At 36.5% G+C, this 26113-nt stretch overlaps 3 protein-coding genes and 1 long non-coding RNA gene across 7 annotated transcripts; 2 read left to right on the plus strand and 2 right to left on the minus strand.

The window, feature by feature from the left end:
- Positions 1 to 2099: 2099 nt before the first annotated feature.
- On the minus strand, positions 2100 to 4596 carry LOC140853275 (uncharacterized). The gene is made up of 4 exons (XR_012136305.1): positions 4458 to 4596; positions 4105 to 4350; positions 2817 to 2894; positions 2100 to 2719 (listed from the first exon to the last, which is right to left on the minus strand). It is a non-coding gene; the product is annotated as an uncharacterized lncRNA (long non-coding RNA).
- On the plus strand, positions 2914 to 5762 carry LOC105060323 (probable receptor-like protein kinase At1g80640). The gene is given in 9 exon segments (XM_019845710.3): positions 2914 to 3142; positions 3253 to 3385; positions 3473 to 3536; positions 3654 to 3750; positions 3844 to 3946; positions 4095 to 4213; positions 4302 to 4391; positions 4481 to 4591; positions 4594 to 5762. Coding segments are annotated over 9 exon segments (1044 nt in total). The 5' UTR covers position 2914; the 3' UTR covers positions 4693 to 5762.
- Positions 5763 to 5869: 107 nt separating this feature from the next.
- On the minus strand, positions 5870 to 13216 carry LOC105060235 (aspartate aminotransferase, chloroplastic). 2 transcript variants are annotated; one of them, XM_010943847.4, is made up of 12 exons: positions 13071 to 13216; positions 12893 to 12963; positions 12736 to 12783; positions 8619 to 8813; positions 8393 to 8431; positions 8210 to 8299; positions 7994 to 8102; positions 7763 to 7872; positions 7021 to 7164; positions 6788 to 6954; positions 6410 to 6674; positions 5870 to 6215 (listed from the first exon to the last, which is right to left on the minus strand). In XM_010943847.4, the coding sequence occupies exons 2-12, from the start codon at positions 12956 to 12958 to the stop codon at positions 6084 to 6086; spliced, it is 1365 nt and encodes a 454-aa protein (XP_010942149.1). In that variant the 5' UTR covers positions 12959 to 12963; positions 13071 to 13216; the 3' UTR covers positions 5870 to 6083. The 2 variants fall into 2 exon arrangements, with proteins under 2 accessions (XP_010942149.1, XP_073103809.1); XM_073247708.1 differs by lacking the exon at positions 8619 to 8813 and having other exon boundaries at positions 13071 to 13214.
- Positions 13217 to 17248: 4032 nt separating this feature from the next.
- Positions 17249 to 25830, plus strand: LOC105060234 (DNA replication licensing factor MCM5). Of its 3 annotated transcripts, none has more exons than XM_010943846.4 (24): positions 17249 to 17535; positions 17617 to 17731; positions 17858 to 18001; positions 18090 to 18269; positions 18368 to 18466; positions 18558 to 18685; positions 18776 to 18881; positions 18955 to 19089; positions 19162 to 19239; positions 19872 to 19976; positions 20117 to 20208; positions 20343 to 20475; positions 20575 to 20670; positions 20742 to 20833; positions 20957 to 21047; positions 21165 to 21274; positions 21469 to 21598; positions 21700 to 21801; positions 21898 to 22898; positions 23216 to 23321; positions 23474 to 23697; positions 23963 to 24376; positions 24503 to 24614; positions 25704 to 25830. In XM_010943846.4, the coding sequence occupies exons 1-19, from the start codon at positions 17372 to 17374 to the stop codon at positions 21979 to 21981; spliced, it is 2184 nt and encodes a 727-aa protein (XP_010942148.1). In that variant the 5' UTR covers positions 17249 to 17371; the 3' UTR covers positions 21982 to 22898; positions 23216 to 23321; positions 23474 to 23697; positions 23963 to 24376; positions 24503 to 24614; positions 25704 to 25830. The 3 variants fall into 3 exon arrangements, with proteins under 3 accessions (XP_010942148.1, XP_073103823.1, XP_073103819.1); XM_073247722.1 differs by having other exon boundaries at positions 23474 to 23651; XM_073247718.1 differs by having other exon boundaries at positions 23474 to 23618.
- The last annotated feature ends 283 nt before the right edge of the window (positions 25831 to 26113 follow it).

The raw sequence follows: 26113 nt of genomic DNA on the forward strand, positions 1-26113 counted from the left end.
ATAAAATTGTCAAAAAAATCCAATATTTCATTTTTTTTCATTTTTCCCTCCTTTAAGAGAAAGAGCCATTTTGGAGATATATAATTCGAGAATCAAATACAAAAATGCAAATTACTAAGCAAAAAGGTGACAACTGTAGCAGATTTTAGTTCGTAAAACCTATCACAGTTCAGTTTTTCTCCTTTTGCTCAACTACATTGGGTGGAGCTTTTTTTCTTTTAGATTAAATATTAGGTTTTAAATCAAGAATTAATGGATCACAAAATAGTCAAATTACAGTACAAGATTTAAAGGTTTGTGTTGGTAAAGTCACTTGATGTTGGATAAAAAAGAAAAAAAAGCTACCAAATTTTAGATATTGATGATTTGGTTAGATCCTAACTTTACCCTAACTCTAGTTAGACCATTCTTGTAGTAATTCTTTATAATATATATATATATAAGAATTACGTTATAGAAAGATCATTAGTACTGGGAGCTCACTTCAGCTTTTTCACAAACATAATAGCCAAATCCATCTTCCATAAATATTACAACCTATTACATTTTTTACTGATGTCCTATTTTACTTAGTAGGATTATTTAATTTGTTACACAAGTCTTATGCTCACGTTTTGTGAAATCATGCACCAAAGTAAATCTTTAGTTTTTTTATTTATTGTGAATTAGCTTGCCATGGTCATTATCTATTCATACATCAATTTTAAGTGCAATATTCACATGCATAATTTATGGATGGTCTTCCTATTTTTTTTCCTTGGAAACCCTCTCTCTGATTAATCCCTTGACTTCCCAAGACAAAGGCTAGTATACTACAGCTGATCCTTTATTGATTAAACCATTTGATGGATAAGATATTTCATTAAAAAAAAAAAAATCAGATACTAATGGAGAGTCAATACTTCTTGAAATCTTAGTGTAGGTGTGAACCAAATATTTCCTCCCCCCTTGATGTTGGAGCAATTTACTATCAAGAATTATGTTTTATACAGATTATATAAAAGATAGTTTATAAATAGAAATAATATTACATAAAACAATATAAAAAAAAAAGTAAGAGGAAATGATTATTATATACCATATAGAGATCGAAGATTCTAAATAACATAATTCAAAAAATCTAAAATTCAAATTAAAATTTTGGTTAGAAAGAAGCGAATCAATCAATGAAAAGCAAAGAATGAGACCTTACAAGCTTTTTAAAATTTCTTTAAAAGGAATGTATTTGTTGGTTGACGAATTTTTTCTATGTGAGTTGAGTTTCACTGAACAGAGATCGATAATTTTGGAAAGAGATTTAAGAACATTTTCTCTCTCTTTTTTTTTTTTGGTAAGAACATTTTCTTTAGCATGGCAAGTTTATGTTTCCATCCATGCTATAACTTAATTACCTCCCTTTGTTTCCGTGTTACGGTTTCTTTCTAAGTGTTTTACAAAACTTTTAATCTAGAAATCGATGACTTATTTCTCTGTTATTTTGCTTTCTGAAAGAATTTAAGTAAACATCACTTATTTTTCACACATAAATCATCCTGATGGAAAGATTTCCAAGGGGATCCCTGTAATTTCGATCATTCAAAAGCTATCTATCCCTGTACCTTAGCTTTTATTATGCGTTCATCTATTTTGTGCTCTTCTGTAACTGCCACATGCAACATGATCGCATATTTTTCTGCCCTCCAAGAATAAAAGCCATCATTTTTCCGGCCATCATCCCTGCCGTATTTTCTTCCTTTTGGAAAAAGAAAGAGAATAAAGCAGAAATAAATCCCAAAAGCATCCATTCAAACAAAACACACACAAGGAATTGGAAGCAGCATAACCTTATAAAGTAGTTTCTACCATCCTTTCATCATTTGTGTTTATACTCCAGGCTTTGTTCTCTTCGCTGCTTATTCCCATAAACCCTCCTTATCTCCCCCCAAAAAAATATTTATATCCCTGTTTTCCCTACAGATAGTGCACCGGTGTCTCCCTATTCCTCAGGGGAAGGAATGAAAACACCTCAGCCAATTTGGAGAGCCTTATTCCTTCTCATATCCACAGCTCTTACCAATGCCATAGATCCCATCTATGTGCCTTCTCCATCAATGGCTCCACTTCCTCCAGGTACCCTTATTAGTTTTACCCTTCTTTTAACGAGTCGTCAGCGACATAAATCTATCCGTTTTCTTTGTTTCTTTTTTCCATAGTTCATATGTCATAGCATGTAAGAGAGTTTGGTTGTTTGCTGTGTGTTCTTTGTTCTATACGTCTCTTTTGATCAGGATATCTGATGATAAAAGGCTGCATTATTATAACGTTACCATCACCAAGAAGGATGGGTTATCCTTTAAACTCTGCATTCATGAAACTTCTTCTTTTGCTTGTCTCTTATTCTTTGCACTCAGGAGACTGTTCCTTTGAATCTTGATAAACTTTTATGTCAACTAAGTTTGTAATAAAAGCAGAAAAAGCAGAGTTGTTTCTGAACTTTTTCAAACAAACTAAATTCCTCAGCCTTTTGTGTGAACATGCTCTTCACAGGGTTGCACATCTGCTCAATTTCGTGAGTCATCTGATCTTTTGAATGCAGATATGCAGGTAAAAGTACAGCATCGTAATCACCATTTAGATGGAGTGTTGGTTTTGCCAATCATCCTGGCTTCTGTTGCACTTGCTATCATCTTGATATCGATATACTGTGGCTGGACCTTTCAGCGTAAAAGTCATCGAAATTCTGATTTGGAGGACATTCAACCATCAGGTATTCCTTGTGATAAACATTTTGATTTCGTCATTTTTCTACTAAATCTTTGAGTGGTTTTGGCAGTCACCTTTGAACTAGTAGATTTGTGCTGGCTCATTTGGATTCTTTGCTTTTTGTCACCCTTTGGTGTCAAACTTTTTGTGCTCTGCATGTGCAAAAGAGATTATGTTAGCTCTGACATCGAGCAAGTCAAGAGAGATGGTGGGCAGAAAAGGATTGCTTCCAATGATTGATTACACTTTGTTAGAAGCGGCCAGCAACAGTTTTTCTGAGTTTAATGTATTAGCCAAAGGGATATCTGGGGACCTGTATAAAGCTCACTTTAACGAAGGCATTACTGCTCTTGTGAAGAAGTTAAATGGTGGCAAGCAGGAGTATGAAAGAGAGTTTGAGGTAATTGTCATAAGCTGAATTCCTGTTTGATATTTCTCTCTAGCTACTAAAACATAATGCTCTATATCTATTTTATGATTTTGTTTTCTTACGCTCATGATATATTGCAGAATGAGATAGATCTGCTGAGTATAATATGCCATCCAAATATAATCTCTCTTGTGGGTTATTGTTTTCATGCGGAGACTCGGTTCCTCGTTTATGAGATGATGGAAAATGGAACTCTGGAGGCACAGTTGCATGGTATACCTTTTGCATCTCCTCTACAGCGTCCAAAAAGACAAGAAAAGCTTTTGAACCTTTTTATTTTCTTTCCTACTGCTATTTCAGGACCAACTCGTGGGTCAGCTTTATCCTGGCACATTCGTATGAAAATTGCAGTAGATATTGCAAAGTAAATACTCTGTCTCTCTCTCTCTGTGACTCCAGATCAGTTCATGACTGGTATCAATTTTCTAATTTGCTTTCTAATCTCCCCTACATTTATAGTGTTTGCATTTCTGTCGAACAGAGGATTGGGATTTCTTCATGAGCACTGCAACCCGCCAATTATTCATGGAGATATAAAATCATCTAGTGTTCTTCTAGATTCTGAATTTCATGCGAAGGTACTTATTATCAAGTTTAGTTATATATGCTCTACCTTCCTCGGCGGCGCATGGAAAATATACCATTCCTTTTATGTGGACTTTTTAACGTAGATTTCTGACTTTGGCCTTGCGGTAGCTGTTGGTAGTCAAAACAAAGCTAACCTCCAACGTTCAGCTGCTCTGGGTTATGTTGCTCCAGAGTACGTCTTAAATGGTAAGTGTTCTATCCGCTCTTCTTTGTGAGCAGAATTGTATTCTATAAGTTATTTTTAGTGGTCTATTGAAGTGTCACAAATTTTATGTAAAAGACTGCACATAACTAGGTTGCATCGTTATCTAAGGTGATAGAGATGGTTATCCAGGTGAATTTACCGAGAAAAGCGATGTCTATGCTTTTGGAGTGATCCTTTTGGAACTTCTGATGGGAAGAAAACCAGTGGAGAAAACAGCACCATCTCAATGCCAATCTATTGTCACTTGGGTACGCTTCGCTTGGATCATTATTTTTCATCCAATTGCTTTTGCACTGCACACAATCTTATCTGAAGATCTCATTTGGTTTTGTCTAGGCCGTTCCTCAGCTCACTGACAGATTACAGCTTCCAAACATAGTGGATCCTGTGATCAGGAACACTATGGAGCTAAAACACTTGTGCCAGGTTTGCCGATTAGAATTTAATGAAAATTTTCTTACCATGTTAACATTTCTGTTTGGCTTTTCTTACCAGTATAATGTGGGGTTGTGCAGGTTGCAGCAATTGCTGTTCTATGCATCCAACCAGAACCTGGTTACAGACCACTGATAGCAGATGTCCTGCACTCTCTCATTCCTCTTGTGCCAATTGAACTCGGAGGCGCCCGCTGAGAATTATGGAGCGCTTAGCCTGTGCAAACCAGGAATCTGTGTCATTTGATTGGCATATCACGATCGATTTACCTGATGAACATGGGAAGTCATGATCTATATAGCTTGTGCACAAGTTCTACTTGGTTCTGTTCTATGTTGCCCCCAGTGAGATCCAAATTGTTCTCTTGATAGCTTCCTTTTGAAGCTCGGGTGATAGAATTCTTTGTAGAATATGGACTGATTCATAATAAACATTTTTCTTTTCTTTCATGCAGTTATAAGAAGGTTGTGTAGCAGTTGTTTTCTTGCATTCCGAAAGATCACTTGTACAGAAATGAGCTATATGGAAAACCTTAAATGTATGTTAACTTTATGTAAGATTTTTGGAACTTGTTGACTTCCAAAGAAATGTAGCAGTTTTGGTTTTCCTCGAATTCTGAAGGCTACTCGGATATGAGTTATATGGAACTTGGTTATGGATTTTAATCAAATTTATGTTAGCTATTTTGAAGTTGTTGAAAAGTTTAAGCTGAAGATTCTGAAATGGACCATATCATAAGAGGCAACTGATCAGCAAACAAACCAACAAACCCTGGGCCATTGATCTCGAGTCTCAATTGAGATCAACTTAACAGTCTTAGTATCTTCCTTTTAGAGTTATTTTGATGGAATGAATGAGAGAGTAGAGTTGATCATATGAAAAGTTACTCCTTTTCTCCAAAAGTAAGCTTTCCACTTTGATCAATTCGGTGCAATCAAGTAGGCCTTAAACAATAATGAAGTAAACGTAGTTCAGTTCCAAAAAATTCCTTCTTTTGTTTTCCTTTGTTTGATTGCTTATCCTCCACATCAATTCATAGAGGAAAACACACCTCAAATCTGGTGGTGGGATTCTATTCCAAGTTATCTAATACAAATGCCAAAAACTTTACCAGCTTAGTGAGATAGCACCTAAAAAATATATATAATTTGTTAATATAATGGATAGCATGATTATATTGCAAAGAGAAAGTGTCTATCCATTTATGTTTCTGCGTGCAGTCTTAGCAGTCCTATGCTGAGGCAGCCACATGTATCTCTAACATATCATATTCATCCACTCGACCAAAGCACCACCATACATGTGGAGTCGCATCATCTTTTCTTTTTGAGCATTAGAATTCATAAAATCCATAAGCACGTCATCAATGATCCTTGATCTTCTCTAATCAAAAACCATATATGCATATCTTACAATGTAAACAATTTACCGTTGAAACATTTCATAATTATTTACCAAAAAATAAGGCATTTGTAGATAATCAAGGCTATAATTATTATTATACACATACAAAATGTTCTAATAATTGTTTAGAAAGGCATTATTTTATTCTCACCACAAAATGGCTGCAAATGGATGCCTTAATTTTGGCATGGTTCACTACCATGATTCAAGGTTGTTGCTGGAACAAGATCAAAAAGTCCCAGCATTGCCATCAATCAAAAACTCAACATCCGACACATCCTAACTGACATTGTGGAATGAATCGATGATAGCATCTGCAAGGTACTCACACTTAGAGAGAGATAATCCAGCCAAAGATATCCTTCCATCCTTAGTCATGTAGACGTGCCATTTGTTTGTCATGTGCTCACTCTGGTAAGACAAAAACAGATTATATGAGAAAAATACTGGCAATATGACTGTGGATTCTGATTTGCAGTGTCGTGAGAATTTGTAAAGCGAAGATGGTACAGAATTACAAAATAAAAAGCTTTTCAGAAAATCCCCATTTCCATAGCCAACCACAAATAAACAACAAGTCATTTAGTTCAGAGGAGTGTGTCTACCTGTGCTTTGTTCAAGCCAGTGAAGGAGAACATGCCAATCTGTTTGAGAATGAAGGACCAATCTTTTCCACTTTTATCTTTCCGTGAGAGGTAGTCAAAGAGTCTCTGCCTTACATTCTTTATACGCCCAGCCATTAGTTCCATCTCTTGTTTCCATTCATTGAAAAGAGTTGGATCTCCAACGACGTTGGCAACTATCCGAGCACCATGTACAGGAGGATTTGAATACATTGGTCGGGCTAGCCTTTTCAGTTGGCTCTTCACCCTAATCGTGAGAAGAATATATTGGTCTTGCATCAATCAACAATCAGAGCAGACTGTAAACCACATACAGAACAGCCTAAGTTTTTGCTAATCATGCAATTTCACATACTGTACCTTGCTGCAGCATCTGAGGATGAACAAACAACATTAATAGCTCCAATCCTTTCTGCATATAATCCTAGGTTTTTACTGTAGGACTGAGCAACCAGAAGCTCCAAACCACGTTCAACAAACAACCTAACAGAGTATGCATCTGTATCAAGGCTTCCACTGGCAAAACCCTGCAGCATTTCGAAGTCAGGCACAATTTTGTAACGCAAACAATATTCATATAGAAGCTGCTTTACCTGGTATGCAACATCAAAGAAAGGGATATGATTCTTGTCTTGAATGATGTCAGCAAGTTTATTCCACTGTTCAGGAGTTGGGTCGATTCCAGTTGGGTTGTGAGCACAGCCATGTAACAGAACAAAAGATCCATCTGGTGCAGCCTAGAAAAGCAAATCAATAATTAAATAAACTGGATGTAGAATATTAAAAGCGATAGTTATTTCATCTTTGGAAGTAGGAATTTTACTTCTCAAGATCATAAATCAATTCTACATAGCAATGAAATCATCAATTATGGGAATTTTTTTAAAGAAAGTAATCAATTGATTTTTTTTAAAAAAAATCTTATCAGACTTTTTCCCATCAATTCAGACCTCTTCTTACAGTATTATTACTTAAAACTGGCCAGTGCAGATGGAAGTGGAAGGCTGTGAATTGAGAACCAGCAGGAACTTGAAACTTAAGGTTCCTAACTTAACAACATAAGTTACTGAGATATTCCAATTCTTACATTAAAGAAAAAGTGAAATTGACATCTGAAAGAGAACGATTCAAGAGGCAGCATGCAGATTTAAGAGCTATCAGTGACAAGAAACGTATGGGAGGAAAATGACTGATGAATATAATATCAAATAAGGGGTATTAGAATTTTGATACAAGAAAAGATGGAAAGTTTCTCCATCAACCGCATGATTATTGTTCTTAAAGAATACAAGAGGAAGCCCAGTTCAGTTGACTCCAAAGCAAAGTATTGTATACCTTTATGTCTGCTAGCATACCATCAAAATCCAATCCAACAGTTCTCGGATCATAATAACGATATTCAGACCAAGGAACCCTGGCATCGTTGAAAATATTTTTGTGATTACCTGTTCACATATAAATAAAAATGAAAAAAAAAATTAGCAGATCCAGTGTACATAGACAAACTGACAAAGTGATATTACAGCACAGCAGATCAAAAGATGCTTAGGAAGAGAACATGCATACCCCATGTGGGAGATGATATTAAAACTTTTGCATCCGGAAAATATCTTTGTATAAATGCTGCAGCTAAACGAAGTGATCCAGTCCCTGAAAGACTTTGAACAGTAGCAACCTGAATTACAGATGTCATAGCAGGAAATAAATAATTATGACTATTTCCACCATTTGCGTAATTTAATGCAAATCAAATCAAAATATAAGAGGAAAAAAATGGCATACTTTTCCTTCTTGGACGACAATATTATTTGCTCCAAAGAGTAAATCTGCAGTAACCTTATTAAATGCAGCCAAACCTTCGATAGGAAGATACTGCAACATTAAACAGAACTCAAAGGTAAAAGAAGAATAGCAAATGATAAGTATAACTCCATAAAATCCCTTCAGCTGGCTGTTTCAAATAACCTCTTTGTTTTCTCCTCTCTCCAGCATGAGATTTTCTGCCTGCAGAAAAATATTAATTAATTACCTTTAATTAATATTGGATAGTCAAAGAAATCAGAGTTCCTTCTAATTTTCTAGTGATAGGGAAAATAGAAAAGAATAGCCTGAGGTATGACAAAATCTGCTTGGGGTGCCTTCATGCACCAAGTATTAGATGATGAAGTTTTCCAGAATAATCAACATATACCTTCCTAACCACATTTAGTACGTAAGGTTGGAGTTCTTCTGTCCTGTAAGCTCCAACCCCAAGGTTAAGTTTCACATCACTTGTGTCTGCTTTGAATGCTTCAGAAACCCCGAGAATTGGGTCTGGAGGTGCCATAGTCACACTCTCAAAACGAGACACATTAACTGCAACAGCCATACGGACTCGACCAAAAGCCTGCAAACCCCATAGAGATTACTACTAAAATCTCCCAGCATAATTCAGTTCCATGTTTAGATCTGTTAATCTGAGAATTTCTAAAATAAAAATGAAATGGTTGTGGCAACAATTAAAAAATTATTATGGATCGGCAGTTTTATAATGAATTTAAAAGGTAATTTTAAACAGAACTAACAAAAGTTATCCACAAACATCTTTATCTATCCTCCATCACCCATCCCCACCAAGGACACATATCCGTTGCCAGCAAGCTTTTTCAGATCCATTCTTGAATTCGTATCCAGGTCATCCTATCCAAGTTCTCTCATGATCAATCCAATATGGGCCCCTTGTCAGGGTTTATTCTAGTTGTCACTGCACAAACTCATAAAATCTCACTTTGCTCTCTATCCTGCTATATTCTATTGGTTCAACTCCTCGGCTTTCTATAATTCCTTCATCAGCATCATCAATGTTGTTTTCATGGTCATCCATCATTGTCAATATCATCGGTCAAGTCATTTCCATCAGATATGTGGTTGATTATGGTGAAGGTTTCAAGGATAGAAAATTTTGTGACGAGCCATAACCTAATATCAATCCTCTAGAAATCGTTCTTAGAGAGGAATATATTTCCTTTTGTTAACCCCATGTTTGGTTGGGGTTAATGAGAGAGAGGATGGATGAGGTTGAAAGCATGGCTGGCCCCCATGCATTGTTTAGGTCAGAACATCTAAGGGAGGATGGATAAAAAAAGGAGATTGTCCATCTACCCTGGATCACCAATTTGCATCCTCCTAATTTGGGAGGATGTAAAAAAGGATGGATGGAGCATGCGAGAAGTGAATTTCTACATTGATAAAATTATCCTTCATTATTTTTTTGATAAAACTATAACACTTATTCATTTTTTTATTCATTTTATTTATATATTTTTACTTTACCTATATTATAAATCCTACACACTTAAATTTTATTACTAATTATTTTAATTTTAATACATAATTTCTATAATTATGAGTGATTAATTAGAATTGCTCTATTTTTCTATTTATATTTACTATTTTTAATTAACTATTTGTATAAGATTAATTAATAATTTAAATTAAATTATAAATTAATTATTTATTTATATAATTAATATAATTAAAAATTAATTTATAAAATTATTTACTTAATATAATTAAATTAAAAATATATAAAATTTTAAAAATTATAAATTTTAAAGATTATAAGCTTATATATTGCTCTATTTTTTAAGTATAAATAAGTATTATAAATTGATAATAATAATATTTTTTTATTAAAAGATAATTTAGTAAAAATATCATACAAATATCATCCATCTTTTCATTCATTCCTCCTATACCAAATGGAGAAAATAATCATTCCCATCTATTCTTCTATGTCTCAAAAAACATATGAGAGGATCCTCTTCCTCATCCATCCTTCCTCCTCTATCCCTCCTTTTTTCAATCCATCCGTCATACCAAATAGAGGGTAAAAGTTAATATGCTCCCTCTTCATCCAAACTTCCATAAAGTCTATATAACTTTTGGACGGTTGATCTCTTTATACAAAAAACTAGAATCTAGCCACCTCATTTGCCTTGTCCCAGTATTTAAAATCAATTCCATGTGGCTCAATATCCAACCCTTTCTGGTTTTACCCAGAATTTACCTCCACAAGCTTGTACATAACATGGTTGATTTTGGTCAATGAGGTAGACATCAGGTGCACAAATTTTCAAAATATTATGGCTATTCACCTATTCCACAATATGAACTTCAGTAACTAACCTAGAATAAATTTATCACAGAGAAAAAGAGAGGACATATTTGACTAAATCTACCTTAACTTGAGAACAACAGAAATCTACAAAAATTATAACCATCTGCTCTAAAAATGTCCTACAGAAGATAATGTTGACCACAAGGAAGACAATTATGAGTTGGATGTAATTTCTGATGCATGAAGTATTGCATGCCTATTTACGCAAAGAACAAAGAGAACCTGTTTGCACCAAGCGAATTATGTCTCTTCACATTTATTACTTTTTAAATGGGCATCTCATGATGCTCGTACATATGAAATTACACTCACTTAAGATCTAACTCATAAGAGAATAACCTGAAATAATTACTCATCATCTTCAACAAATTATTGTGATAAACCACAGCCATCAAGATAAAAAGTTCCTTCGACATCCTTATAAAGTAAGAGAACACAAACACATACATATACAGAGTGAAATGAAACATGAGTACTAGCATCCTATATGGTTTTCCAATATCTTGAATGGAGTTGTACAGAAACCAAGAGAATTAGTACTCTTAAAAAGTTCCATAGATCTCAAAATATTCCTAAGACAAGTTTCCAATACCTATGAAAAATCATTTTAAATATAAAACTGAGAATGATTTCTTGTATTTCTAGATAGTGAAAGTTAATAATCAACTGAAAAAATAAAATGAACGAGAAATACAAGCAGGTGAGATGAATTAAAGTCACATTTGCTAGAATATGAGACTGTGTCTTGAGATCTGGTTGAACCACTGATTGCTTGAAACTAGAACCAAGAACAATAATATAAGCCAGTGAGAACATGTGTTAAAGGCCATTCATCAAAGTATCCCCATGTTTCAAAAGGAAAGGGAAAAAAGGGGCAACATTAAAATAAATCTAGTACAAGTTCAGGATCAACATATGTTGTCTATCACCTATTAAGTGATGTGTTCATGTATGCTGTTAGTCAAAATAACATCAGTAATCCAGAACCACAAAGTAATCTTTGTTTCTCTAGCGGTCCTGTATACTACTGTAATACATGTGACAATCATCAGTCTAGTCAAAATAACATTGGATCAGATATGACCTGTACTTCAACCTCTCTCTCTCTCTCTCTCTCTCTCTCTCTCTCTCTCTGTGAAGAGAACAAATTAAGATGTTCGTGTCATGGTAGGCTGCAAAATCATGCAAAATAGACCAAAGTTGGATGACATAAGTGCTTATACGTAATGAGAGGCCTTTTTGCCTCAAGTTATCAATGCCAGTCGCTAGGGCTTATAAGAGTTTGGCCAGAAAGTTCCAATTTCATCTGAATTAAATCCAAAACAATGACTGTTTATTGGTCTTGGTAATCCCAAATGGTGTTTGGCCAATATAGACCATTTCAAATCTCTGCATATCTTCAAGTGATTAATGTTGAATATTTACCTGAAAATCCAACAGATACAATATGCTCTGCAATAATTCTGATACATTTTCTCAGCCCCTTTTTCTATAAAGAAATTCTTTTTGTTTTTCACTCTTACTGCACATTTAACACTCTTCAGTTAAAATAAGAGGCAAAACCACCAAATCTGAACCCATTCAACCCCATCAAAGCCGAGTTGCTAATCATTGCCTAAAGTTATCAATTGCTAAGATTATAGCATGGCTAATAGTTGCTTCCCTCAGGCTCAAGTAACTAGCTTGTGTAGCTGCATAGAAACTTGGACATGTTTTAGATTCCAATTTGCTTGTATTCAGTTTCTGTTTGCTGAGATGAAGACCAGTCTAGCTCACTCTTCTTTATAGTTATTTATAGATCATCATGAATCATACCTTTATCGTGTTGTTCTGTTTACGAACAAATAACATGCATAACTGGATAACAGTATATGCTTCACAAAACATAAAAACGTAACTAATATATTATTATGTAACGCAAAAATACAAAAGAATGATACTAAATGAACAAACGTGTGACAGTTTCCCTTAAAACTAAAGTGTGCAGGCAAATTCTTGTTATTTTTCCAACCTATTAATTGAAGTATCCTCCTATGAGAACAAATTACTGATAATAAGACACTCGTACCACAACCGACAGGAAACTTAATTTTAAAAAACAAAAATCTTAATGAAATCCATAGAAACACCAACAAATAATTAAGGTTACCTTTCCCTTAAAAAAGAGATTGTCGCCTCTCTTTCCGACTCCAATCCGCTGCTCAATGACACAATTCTCTCATTTAAGTAACCAAGTAAACATACTGGAATTCAAAACAACAACATCAAAGTGAACAGAAATTTTGAACAAGAAAAGAAATCAAAACCTTAGGGTTTTCTCGGATGGCCGCCGCCGAGGCGGAGAGCGCAAGAGGCGCAACTGATGAAGCCATTCGATCTGAAGAATAATTTAACAAGGAATTAAGATAACCGATCTTGAAAACAAGAACAGAGAAATCTCAAAACTCGAAATCGACACGACACCGGATCTAAAGAAAAACAAACCTTAACTGACACCAAGGCAGGGAAAGGAAGAGATTTTGCGAGCGATAAGATCACCCGCGACGCCTTTAAATAGTTGCGGAGAATGGCAACCCGCTGCTTCTTGGAGGGCCACGAGCTTCGGAAGCGCTCCGCCATCGGAAAACCGATCCCGTGCTTCGCGGTACCTTTAAGAAATGGGGACTTTCCTTCAGGAGTTGAGACAAGCGTGAGATCACGGCCAGTCATTTGGCAACTGCCGCCGATCATGTGGATGGGCGGCTGTGATCATAGGGACTTTATTGAAATAGGAAAGAGATCCTTTCGATCGTGGAGGAGGATACGGACACCGCCGGTGAGGTGGCACAGTCCGCATTCGAACGGTTTCTCCGCGTCCAACCGTGGATGGCAAAACGTTGGGCTGAGAACGAGGGAAGCACTCTAGATAATATAAAATGGTGTTGGCACACAGTATGCAACCGTCATCAGTGCCCTTGCCTTGGGTTTGCATGAAGCGCTGACGAAGGTGATAACTTCACCAATACTTTCTATAATTGTGCCCTGTGGGCCACTGGCCGTACAAGTTTCCCACATCTCAATGCATACGATAATACATAGGATATATACGAAATGGAATATGATTAATTTTTACCAAAAACAGAAATATGATTGTTTTTTACCCAAAAAAAGGAATATGATTATTTTTACTCTAAAAACTGGAATATGGTTAATTGTGATTAATGGCTGCGATTAAAGAGAGTGAAAAAAAAAAAAAAAAAAAGGTCATGAGATGTACATGAGAGAACATGTATAGCTAAGATCAAACAGAAATAGGGACAATTGAAATGGGAAAAAACTGATAAAATGATCAAAAAAAAAAAAAAAAAAAGAATAGGTTGAAACAGGACTTATGGACTAATGAGTTTTGATTTAGAACTTTTGGATCTTTATGATGAATTTGAAAAGGAACAAGATTCTAGAGTTTGATTTTTAACATATTTTTCTTCTTTTTCTAAAATTAAAATTTTCTTTCTCATAAAATAATTTTATTTTCTTACTTTTATATATTTCACTGTTTTTTTTTTTTTTTTTTTAAATTATGAGTGAGAAAGATTTTAAAATTTAGAGATTGTCGAGCATCCAAGAATTTTTCTATTTTATATAGCACAAAGTAGAAATAAGGTATAATCTACCTAATTTTAGATGTAAAAAAAACAATGCATTGTCATGATATTTGATGTAAAATTTTTCCTACTAAAATATTTGGTGTCCATTGCCACCATGATCTGTGCCTCGTAGAAAATGTCATTCCACTCTTTATATGAATATATATATTATATATGAATATGTCCATGTATAAATATTCATAATGTCCTTACTCTATTGTTGTAAACAATTGTTTACAGATTGATATAAAATAATTTAAAGACTGGATTTTTAAATCAAAGAATGATGCGTGAAGGCATTGGCTACTGAGGACAATGAAAGCTTCATTATTACCACATATAATATAGAAAGCAATGGCGAGTTGGGCTTAATTGCCGTTGGCCAATGGCTACCCTCTATCCTTCGTTACCACAAATCCTGATAATTGTTCAACGGGTAGGGCCTGACAAATTTATCAAGAAAATCAGCCCGTTCTATTACTTCAAGAGATAGCTACAACTTTATCTCTATTATTCTCTATCTATCCAGCACTTTCTATATTTATTCATTTATGGGATAGGTTTCTGTAGTCCATTAAAAAAGAGGGATGATGTCTTGTACTTGGAACATTTGGAAATACGCAGCCCTGCCACGGACGTTTCGGAACTATTGTAGCTCCATGGCTGCAAAGGCCATAGAGCCTGACCTATTTGAATTAAGGATATTATAAAAATAAAAAATAATTAGTATATTTAGTAAATATTACGCGCACATGCTAATAAAAGTATTATAACGAGCAATTATGGCTCAATATCCAACCAACTTAGCTGATTAAAATAATTTAGCTTCTATTGATCTCGTACGCCAACAAAAAGAATGAAAGGGACCGGTGATAAGAAAGCTGGGGTGAATAATTTTTGGAGGATTCTTTGGATCCGGGTTGCATTTTTAGTATGAAGGAATGATCAATCTTGTTTCATAACATCGTCTACTGGATTATATTCTGTATAAATTTGAAAGCATTTCGAATTTTTTCATTTATCTATTCATGCAGACCTCAAAGCCATCGTTAAGTGATCTAATAGTGGACTCGTGCTAAGGAATATAAACCCTTCTTTCATGTGAAAGGTACAATCATATCCTGAGTTATTTCTCGGGATAATTTATCCCGTGAAACAGGTTACTACTTTGGTATTTAGTTAGAGAGATAAATGGATGTTGAGTAAGTTATTCCGTTACTCTTGAGAATGTTTGGCAGGATACCTCCAATTACAATTTAATCATAGACATAGTGGTTTAATAAAATATAATTATTTAAACAATTACTTTTATTCGAATAAAGTTATTTCATGACTTTTTGGTACATACGGCGGGGGAACGAAACTACTTAAAGAGAAATTCTCTGGTGACTCCAAAAAAAAAAAAAAAAAAGAAGTCACTCAGCGGGGGTGTTGTATGGTTATACCTGCACCCTTTTCCTGCTATCACCTCCTTCCGTCTCCAATTCCTCTCCTTCGTCACCCCTAAGGAGACAATCGTTAAGCACTACAAGCAGCACCACGCTTAGCCTCGGCACATCTACCACCACCAATATTTACTTCAACATTGCCGCTGTTTGGCCATGTCTTTTCTTCAGTTTTAGCTGTTTTACTTCAAAATAAAGCAGACAAAATTTGAAATTGAGATGTTAGGTAATTCAAAATTTTTTTAAGTACTTTACTTTAAAAATAAGTAGAATATTTTGATTTTAGATATATTATCTTCCACTTTATAAAATATTTTAAGAGATTTTTTTTCTTAAGTAGAAGGTACTTTATTATGTTAAAAAATAAAATTATTTTTATTAACTTTATAATATTTCATTTATGATTTTATTCTCTTTGAAGTTACATAAGATGAACTTTTGATATTTGGAAAGTAAGGTGAAAGTTGTTACATAAAATACCTAACTATTCATTGGAAACACAAGTTAATACGGTCATAATATCAATGGCATTACATGATTATATTCGGAGGACGATATTTGATGGCACAACTTTTTTAATTATTGATGCTAATCATGATTTTGTATCTCAAGAAGAGTTTGAAAAAAATATGCAAAATGATGACGAAAATCCTACATCAAGTATCGATGATGTTTGTGATAGAATTGCATTGAGTTTGTATGGTTAGATTAAATATTTTGTCAACAAACTATTTATTTTTAACAAACTCATGAATTTCTCTTCTAAAGATAGAATAACGTAGACAGTAACTGTTACCAAACAGTCAACTATTTTTATTTACTTAACTTTACATCATAGCAGCTATTACTAAACATGTTTCTCTGTTTCAATTAAAAGTGCAGCAACGCAAAGCACAGTGCAGCACAAGTAGGGCCATTTTTTTCATGTATAGTGCCATGTTATCTCTTTGTCACGCTGAATCATTGTCTACATTGCTTCGATATTGTAGATGTCAAGGAACTCCATCTAAATCCTACACGGGCTCAAGAAGGGTGTAAGTGCCATTGTATAAGCAATAGGAGATGATGACATGGTTGCCAAAGTTGCAGAGCTGGATGATGATGGAGGAGATGTGGCCATTTTCACGGGCCATGCATCCATGAGTATGCCCCTCTCGAGATCAATGACGCAACTGAGATGGCGGTCTCTTTTTTCTAAGTAGAATGTTAATCATCAAGCAAATGTGGCCGACCACCGAGGCTTTGTTGCATGTTGGCCTAGCTGATTACATTCTAATTACAAGACGTTTTTCATGCTAATATTATAGGTTGTATCTACTCGAATGCCATCTAACCATGCTGCTTAAATCAAAAAAAAAAAAAAACTCTAATCAATGATGAACAGATAACATTTGCTCCATGCAATCCTCCACGTAAACCCTATATAATTCATCTCTTCTAGAGTCAAAGGAGGTGACAGACCAGTGGGCCAAGATTACAAACCCAACGGGCCTTTCCAGCTAGTCCTCTGATCGCGTCAATCTGGGCTTCTACGATCCATCATAAAGCGCACGGCGAGGGTTTCATCAGGTTCGCCATCGTCCTTGTTTCCCGCCAAAAGCCCCTTCTTCCCGCCAAAACAACATCGAGGGCACCCCTCTAGACCCAGAGGGAAAGCTTCCGGTCTTTTTCGCCTCAGCGAGCGAGATCGAAATCGAGAGAGAGAAAGAGAGAGATGTCGGGTTGGGACGAGGGGGCGGTGTTCTACAGCGACCAGGCGCAGTTTCCCCGCGGCGGCGGAGATCCCGACCAGGGCTCCCTCACTCGCCACTCCGCCCTCCGCAAGTTCAAAGAATTCATCCGCGGCTTTAATGGCGACAAGGGCGACTTTCCCTACCGGTAACTAACCTCAGTAGTCCCCTCCCTTATCCTCATCTCCTCGCCTTCCCTCTCCTCTGATCTCCATGTTTGCGTTCACAGGGAAAGCCTTGTCCACAACCCCGACCGCCTCACGGTGGCAATGGAGGACCTTGATGCCTTCGATGCCGTGCTCTCCGACAAGATTCGCAAGTCCCCCGCCGAGTACTTTCCCCTGGTACGCTTTTTCCCAAATCTCCAACTCACTTTCGTTGAAAAGCTAGGGTTTTGTTATCTAGGGATGTGGTTCTTGCTTTGCTTTCGTTTCTATAGTTGAAAAGGCTTCTCCTTTTCCGATACCCAGTTCGAAAGTGCAGCTGCCGAGGTGCTTGCAAGCCTGAGATCGAAGGTTGCGGCTGAGACAGGGGAGATGGAGGAGCCCGTCACAGGGGATGTGCAGGTCTTTCTCTCTTCCAAGGAGAATTCGGTGTCGATGAGGTCTATTGGGGTTAGTATTTCGCTCAACAATTCCCACAGTTCCTTCCTTTATTCATTTCTGATTCCTTAATTAATTGGGCATGTATCATCGGGCTTAGGCTGAGTACATGTCGAAGCTTGTTAAGATTGCCGGTATAGCAATTGCGGCTTCGAGGGTGAAGGCCAAGGCGACGTATGTGACACTGATGTGCAAGAATTGTAAGAGCATCAAGACAGTCCCTTGCCGGCCAGGGCTGGGTGGTGCCATTGTTCCCCGATCTTGTGACCATGTTCCTCAGGTACCCTTTGAACAAAAATATCATCTTTCTTAGATAATAAAAATTGTATTTGTTGATTTGTTTCTTGATTGCTAGCTTGATGGGCTTCTTTTCTGTAGGCTGGAGAAGAGCCTTGCCCTTTAGATCCTTGGATTGTGGCTCCGGACAAGAGCAAGTATGTAGATCTGCAGACCCTTAAATTGCAGGAAAATCCTGAGGTTGGTAGCCTAAAGTGAAGACGATGCTTAAAAACTTTTATGGTTCTGTCTTTCTGTCTTTTGTGACGTTATATGACCTTTTGATGGAAAGGATGTTCCAACTGGGGAGCTTCCAAGGAACATGCTTCTCTCAGTGGATCGCCATTTGGTTCAAACTATTGTACCTGGCACGAGGTTAACAGTCATGGGCATTTATAGTGTGTACCAAGCTTCTGCGGCGTAAGGAGAATACGATTGAAGTATTTGTTTAAGCTTAGTTTTGTAAAATATAAGACTTTTTTATGCTACTGTTTGTTGGGTCTTTTGCAGCCAGAAAGGAGCAGTGGGAGTTAAACAACCTTATATTAGAGTTGTTGGGTTGGAACAAACTCGCGAAACAAATTCTGCTGGTCCGTCTACCTTCACACTAGATGAGGTAGGTCTTCTCCACTGAGATGTCTTTCTGCTTATAGTTTGTGTTAGGAAAATGATGATTGTGTTTTGGACAGGAATTAGAATTTAAAGAATTCGCTCAAAGACCCGATGCATATGCTAAGATATGCTCCATGATTGCTCCTTCAATATACGGCCATTCTGATGTCAAGAAAGCACTTGCTTGTTTGTTATTTGGGGGATCAAAGAAGGTATTGAATTTTGTGGAACTCATTGGCAGCATAATTTTCCTAAAATTCTAGTTAATTCCTTCCTTAATACAGAGGTTACCAGATGGTGTACGGTTAAGAGGGGATATCCATGTATTGCTCTTGGGTGATCCATCCACTGCAAAATCACAGGTTGGTATTGTGAATAGTCGAGCTTAATACAGTTTTCAGAGTAAGATTTTTTTTTTGATATTTTCTTTTGCCTGTGTTATGCCCTTAATTACACGAGGATCATCTGTATGTACATCCTTAAGCACGTATTTAGCATAGTTCTCTATTTCTTGTGTTAAATGAAAAGGCCTGGGTCAGGCAGCTCAAAAGGTGTTTGCCTGAATTGTATGAAGACATGAAGACATATCTTGATATTCATCATCATGTGTACTGGCAGGATGTGGTATAAAATCTTCTCTAGAAATATTTTAAATTTAAGTATGATTTGATATTGTTTCCGTACCAACTCTCACGAACTTCAATATCTAGGTATTCATTAAGCATAAACTTGATCTCTGCATGATTTTTATCGGTCTACATTGTGTTCATTTATTTTGTGACGTTATCAGGGATATTTTGTTCTTCAAGTTACTTTGGTTCTGCTTATCTATCGAAATAAATAATTAGCTTTAGGATCACTGGCCCATATTCTGTTGTTTAAACTCAGCACAATCTGTTTTTGGCTAGTATCATAGTTGGGGCAGCATAATAAGCTCGTCAATATACTTAGATATAGGACTGTGGTCTGACCACATTTCATTTTATATGTGAAGTTTCTCAAGTTCGTGGAAAAGACAGCTCCAGTGGCTGTTTATACATCAGGAAAAGGTTCATCTGCTGCTGGTCTTACAGCTTCTGTGATTCGTGACAGTAGTTCAGTAAGATTACGAACTCATTGGATAATTATGCATATCAAATTTGTGCTTTTTTAGCTTATATACAACTCTTGCTATTGATTTGTACTTCTTTCCACGCTTTTTTTCTTAAGTAATTTTAACCTGTTTTTTTTTTTTTTCAGCGCGAATTTTATCTTGAAGGAGGAGCAATGGTTTTGGCAGATGGTGGAGTAGTATGTATTGATGAATTTGATAAAATGAGACCTGAAGACAGGTAAAGCATGTTGGGAGTGAGGTTGAAATTCCATCTATTGTTGTCTGTAATTTGTAGTTCTTTGCTTGTATTTATTTTCTTTTGAAGATCTTACTCTTTGCACCATGTTTTTTGACCTCTCTTTTTGTCTATAGAGTTGCCATACATGAAGCCATGGAGCAGCAAACCATTTCTATTGCAAAAGCAGGGATAACAACAGTACTCAACTCAAGAACATCTGTGCTTGCAGCTGCTAATCCTCCATCTGGGCGTTATGATGATCTTAAGGTTTGTGATCAAAGAGTTAATTTCAATAGTGCCTCATAATGTTTGTCTTTCTGAAATCCACTCAGGACATGGATTGCTAAGAAAACTTCATCTTTTCAGACTGCACAGGATAACATTGATTTACAGACAACCATCCTTTCTAGGTTTGATCTGATCTTCATTGTGAAAGACATCAGAATGTATGACCAAGATAAGGTATGGATATTCTTCGCTGGATAGTTTAATTTATCTTACTGTCAGCTGCTAAATCTTTCTCTTTCATTCAGCGAATTGCCAGCCATATTATCAAAGTTCATGCCAGTGGTGCTGCAGCCTCTAAGAACACTGATACTGTAGAAGGAGAAAACTGGCTGAAGAGGTACTTATAAATGACCTCTGTCATATGCATAATGTTGTATTTGTTAATTTATTATTATTATATATTCATTAAAAGGTTATACACTTTCACTATAACATAGTACTTATTTTTTAAATTGTGAAGGTACATAGAGTACTGCCGGGTTACCTGTCAGCCGCGGCTATCAGAAATGGCCGCTGAAATGTTGCAGAACAAGTATGTTGAGATCAGACAGGTACATTAAGATTCAACCAAAAGGTCAAGATGCACTTTCCCATTAGGTCTTCAGAAGCCAGTTCTGTTGACTGCTTTGTTTATTTTTCTAAGTTCTAATGTTTTTGTTGCTATGTAGAAAATGAGGCAGCAGGCTCATGAAACAGGGAAGGCTGCTGCAATTCCGATCACCGTGAGGCAGCTTGAAGCTATAATAAGGTTGAGCGAGTCTCTCGCAAAGATGCGCCTGTAAGTGCCACTTTTAAAAACTTACATAGTGATCTATGAGTTCAAATATTTGAAAATCTAAATATTGCTTATCATATGGGTTGCAGGAACGTTAAAATTAATTTATAATGCTATTTTACCATGATTTACACCTTTTTTTTGGGTAGCATTAAGTACTTTCATTTCTATCTTGTGTTGATGAACTGCATCTTCAGGACCCCTGTTGCTACCCAAGAGCATGTCGAAGAGGCATTCAGGTTATTCAACGTTTCCACCATGGATGCTGCCCGGTCTGGAATCAATGAGCATTTGAATTTGACTCCTGAGATTGCAAATGAGATCAAGGTCAAAAGAAACCTCCATCCTTCTGGAGCTCCATTTTTTAATTTCTTCCCCCCTTTTCTGTAGTGACTTAAATAGTCTTCTATTTTTAATTTTGTGAACAGCAAGCTGAGACCCAAATAAAGAGAAGGATGGGCATTGGAAGCCGTATGTCAGAAAGACGTCTGATCGATGAGCTTACCAGGATGGGGATGAATGAATCCATTGTGAGAAAACCATTGGAAAATAAAAATTTTTGTTTATTGATTCTTTTACATTTGAAACTGATATCATAATCTGGTAACATGTATTGCATACTTCAGGTGAGGAGAGCCCTGTTGATCATGCACCTCAGGGAAGAGGTGGAGTATAAGAGAGAACGGCATGTTGTTGTTCGCAAAGCTTGATGTGACTGAAATTTGAGCTGATGGCATTTGAAGGAAAATGGAGGTTGAGCATCTGGTAGTATCAGTAGGTTGTGGCGACTTGGAAGAAAAGAATTGACGGTAATCGATGGCATTGGGAGGCCTGCATCACATTTGGAGCAATCCCCATCTAAATGAGAGATCTGGAGATGATTTTTTTATTATTCCTGAATCATGGCTTATGTCAGCTTGGTATTGAACATATGGTCTGTGTCATTGGGCCTCCACTTGTTTACCCAAAAGAGGCCTCTAAAATTGCAATGCTTGTTCAAATCCACCTTGCAACATAGGATAATTATTTTTGACGTACTATTGAACTGTAATACATGAACAATGTGAAGGATCCAGTATGTTGCATCTGTCTTCATTGTGGCTTATATCAAGCATTTGATTGTCTCGACATGTTGCAAAATTCTGAAAAAGATGTTTCTTTCACGATAGGAAATTGTTTTGAGGTTTTTCCTTGATACTTTTTCACACGAAGTTTGTCGTCATGGCTTATGACATGCTCAAACTATGATACGTCCGGTGTAATACGTAACCCTGCCCATGCACTTATTTCCTTCCGATCGGACTCGTGTGTTGCACGCGAGTATCGTTGGTTTGTATAAACTTCGGGGGGGGACGGCAGAACCTAACAGTAGAATACCACGACCCGGGGCCTTTTAACATGCAGGCGATGGCGGGAAAACAATCGAACATCTGGTGGGCTTGCCGCATCTCATGCCGCCGGCGCTCCACCTCCGTCCTTGCCTCCATCGCCTACATGAAAGTCTCTTCCCCCATCCCCTCGTCTTCTTCTCTTCCACAACGCACTTCTCGCAGGAGCGTCTTTTGAGATATGCGGTCCTCGGAGCTGGCTTCACTGGACTCTCTGAGTGGCTTGGCATCTTCTAAAGGTTCGCTATCTTTTTTTAGCTCCAGAAATCTTGAGTAGGAAGATAGAGAATCAGTTAGAATGATGAATCCAAAGCCTTAAAATTGATAGAAGTTGTGAAAATAAGTCTGTTAACTTCAATTACTTCTGTGAGGACAGCGGAGTTATACACTAGATGCAGTGCCATGAGAAGTACACCGCAGGCATAACTGTTAAAAAGTTCAAAAATCTCCCCTAGCTTACCAGGGGCTACCTCTTCTTGTTCTTGTTATTATTAGTCCAGAAATATATTCTTGCATGGCAAACGTTTTCCTCTTATCTGTTTATGCTTGGTTGTAGCACGGTTCGAAGGAGTCTCGGATATGCATAGATATTTATGATAAAGTTGGCAAATGCGGTGGTGCATCTGGTGTTTCTGGAGGACTCCATCCTGACTCTCCTTGAGGTCTGCATGTGATGCTTGCCTAAATTTTTAAAATTTTTCTTAAACTCCGTATTTCTGTTAAGCATCAGGCCTTGTTGGTTAATCTGTCTAGTATAGGTTGTAGCATTCGAAGCTGATACTGTTTTCCTGTATTTTGTTATTGGCAATTGCAGCTAAGCTTTTATGGAGAGGCGTCGAATGGTGGAAAGATTGCCGGTAACTTTTAACCATTGCAGAAAGAACAATGGAAGCCGGAGCTTCAAATAGGATGAATCAAGATTTGTCATGCAGATTTGATGAAACAATAGTTTGGACAAGGCAGTCATCTCTTCTCTGAAGTTTTTCCTTGAGGTTTTGATATGTCACCTGTAGAATCGGGTTCAAGTATGACATACTGGTATCGTATTATAACTAGCGGTCATTCTACCATGTACTTGTATGTTCAAAGATGCAAAGATTGGACAAATGTTTAGAAATTTGGTAATACAAGTTTGATGTTAAGGAGCTGGTGCAGGGTTTTGTCCTAATTAGTCTTATATTTGAGCCAATCAATTCTTTTTCTAGACTAATCTGTTCCATCACACTTCTTTTATGCAGATGCTCAAATGCTTTAGCTTTCCTAGATATTTGCAGCTGATGCTTGTGTGATTTTTGTGTTTCAGGGGAATATTAAGGCCTGCATCATCCAAGAAGAACATGGAGATTTTGAAAGGGGTATATGCAGTTAGGCATTGTCTGTCTGCCGTTGACTCTATCTATTCATTGATACATTGGCTTGCTCCCTCCCTCTTTTTCCAAGAATGAATGAGCCGCTTGGAAAAGGCCTTCCATTTCTGTCAAATGACCCGGCCTTCCTTGGCTCTTCCACAGCCAGGCTGAGTTGGCATTATGGATAACATCATTTCTGCTTTAGTATTTGTACATGTGTTCTTGTTATTTGTTTGCCTTTCATGCGATTAGAATGCTCAGAATTGCCTGGAGAGCTCAGTTTCATATACCTGAGTTGTGCATGCCATTTGATTTTGCTGTTTGTATGCCTCTAGCTATGAATTATACATCTCAAGAGATATCTTCAGGTGTGCATATTCTTCCCTACCTCCTTCCTTTATAAGCTCACCATTTTTCAGTTTTTGTAAAGCTTCTAAACTGTATTTATTTTAATTAATCATGTTATCTTTCTTTCTTCTTTTTCTTATTTCTAGGCACTTTTTTTGGCATGCAATAATCTAGCAGATGAGGTATCCACATGAAGTTTCGAAGAAAGAGAGATTAATCTGTTCAAGGAACCCATCTATAATCTCCATGAACTATCAGGCAATTTTCCACTCGTTATCACCTTTCATCAATTGTAGAATCACCACCGTTTATGTAGGCATGCTTTGTAAATGGAAGACAGAAGATGCACGAAGGGTGACCTTCTACGCATTTATTATAATTATTTCAGGAACTTATATAGTCAATGAACATCTTTCAGTATTACGTATTCATGCTACAAGGATATATAGTAGCTTCCCTATTTATTGAAGTTTAGAATAATTAAATATGGAAAAAATCCTTTTGATGATAAGTTACTTGATGCAACTACTACTGCTCATCCATCGGTATGAGATGCTTATGTTGTTGAATATATTGGACTTGATTCTGGAGTTCAGGTGTAGAAATTTAATCAGTTGTTCTATCATACTTATGAGGCATTTCTGTATCGAACAACTTCAGTGAAATTGGCTTGCAGTGAATATAAATAATCTGCATGTATTATCTTTTCTGCCATAAGTCACATGGACCTACAGGCCAACGGTCTATGTTGTACAAAGCCTTTTTGATTTCTCAGATATTGGTTGGTTGTCATATAACTTTTCCATCGTGGATCGCTAATTCGTGAATCACAGCTAGGTGCCTGTTGTAGAAAAATGCAGAAAATATGCTAATTGCCTCTTTTCAATGTTTTTATTGTCATTTCCATGAAGCTTTTCATCTTCATTTTCCATCTTCGCTTTGATGGTTCTGTGAATATCTTCCAAATGTTGACCTACATGGAAATTTATTGGTAGATTGGTTTGATTATAATTGTCTGCAGCTTCTTCCTAAGCTACTGGAAACAATAAATGGTGATTCTGAATGATCAGCATGCACCAAAATTTTTGTTGCCACGTGTTACCATTTTTAAACTTAATGCTTATTAGAACATCAACTTGTAAGTGATAGATTAAGTTAATGATAATGTAAATAAACATTTTTATCAGACAGTGATGTTATTGTGACACCATTTAGATTTTTCTGGCCTTTAGTATCATTATGTAGCTACAAAAATGTTAGTCTGCAGAAAATGCTATTTTGTTTGTATATCAAATATTCAGGGCCTTGTTCCTTAATGAGATTATTACTGCAACTGAGAATATGCAGAGGAATATGATGCAGTGATTATCTGCCTTGGTGTTAAGGTTGGCATGCTTCCAGGGCTTTCGGGAAAGCTCCCTCTAAGGACATGTAGAGGCGTTGTTGCAGAATTCCAATTGCAAAATAATGTGAGGTATGGCCATCTTAATAAATGTTTTAGTTTTTGACTTAAAAAATGCAGTCAAACACATTTATTCACCTATCTTTTGTTATTGGATTCTCGTTTTGAAATTCTATCACAGAGGAGAGTATGTATGATGTTGAAAGCCCCTCAATATTTTCTGATGCATGGCTGGCTTTCCAAGGTCCTTGGAGTGTGTTTAGGGGGTCAACATGGGAATTGAAGCCTAGAAAGCATCAAGCATTTCCCACAAAGAAGTTTCAAGAGTGATGGCAGAACTTCTGCCAAAAGCTTG

Source organism: Elaeis guineensis, chromosome 1 (genome assembly GCF_000442705.2).
Source record: "Elaeis guineensis isolate ETL-2024a chromosome 1, EG11, whole genome shotgun sequence".
In the NCBI taxonomy this organism is placed as follows: domain Eukaryota; kingdom Viridiplantae; phylum Streptophyta; class Magnoliopsida; order Arecales; family Arecaceae; genus Elaeis; species Elaeis guineensis.

Bases quoted from the DNA above. Each gene is read 5' to 3' on its own strand.
- LOC105060235 (XM_010943847.4), bottom strand. From the start codon at position 12,958: ATGGCTTCATCAGTTGCGCCTCTTGCGCTCTCCGCCTCGGCGGCGGCC. The intron at 8,814-12,735 runs GTAACCTTAATT...TGGGGTTTGCAG, and splicing joins ATCTCTTTTTTAAGGGAAAG to GCTTTTGGTCGAGTCCGTAT. The intron at 8,432-8,618 runs GTATATGTTGAT...ATTTTTCTGCAG, and splicing joins TACTAAATGTGGTTAGGAAG to GCAGAAAATCTCATGCTGGA.
- LOC105060234 (XM_010943846.4), top strand. From the start codon at position 17,372: ATGTCGGGTTGGGACGAGGGGGCGGTGTTCTACAGCGACCAGGCGCAG. The intron at 17,536-17,616 runs GTAACTAACCTC...TTGCGTTCACAG, and splicing joins AAGGGCGACTTTCCCTACCG to GGAAAGCCTTGTCCACAACC. The intron at 21,599-21,699 runs GTCAAAAGAAAC...TTTTGTGAACAG, and splicing joins AGATTGCAAATGAGATCAAG to CAAGCTGAGACCCAAATAAA.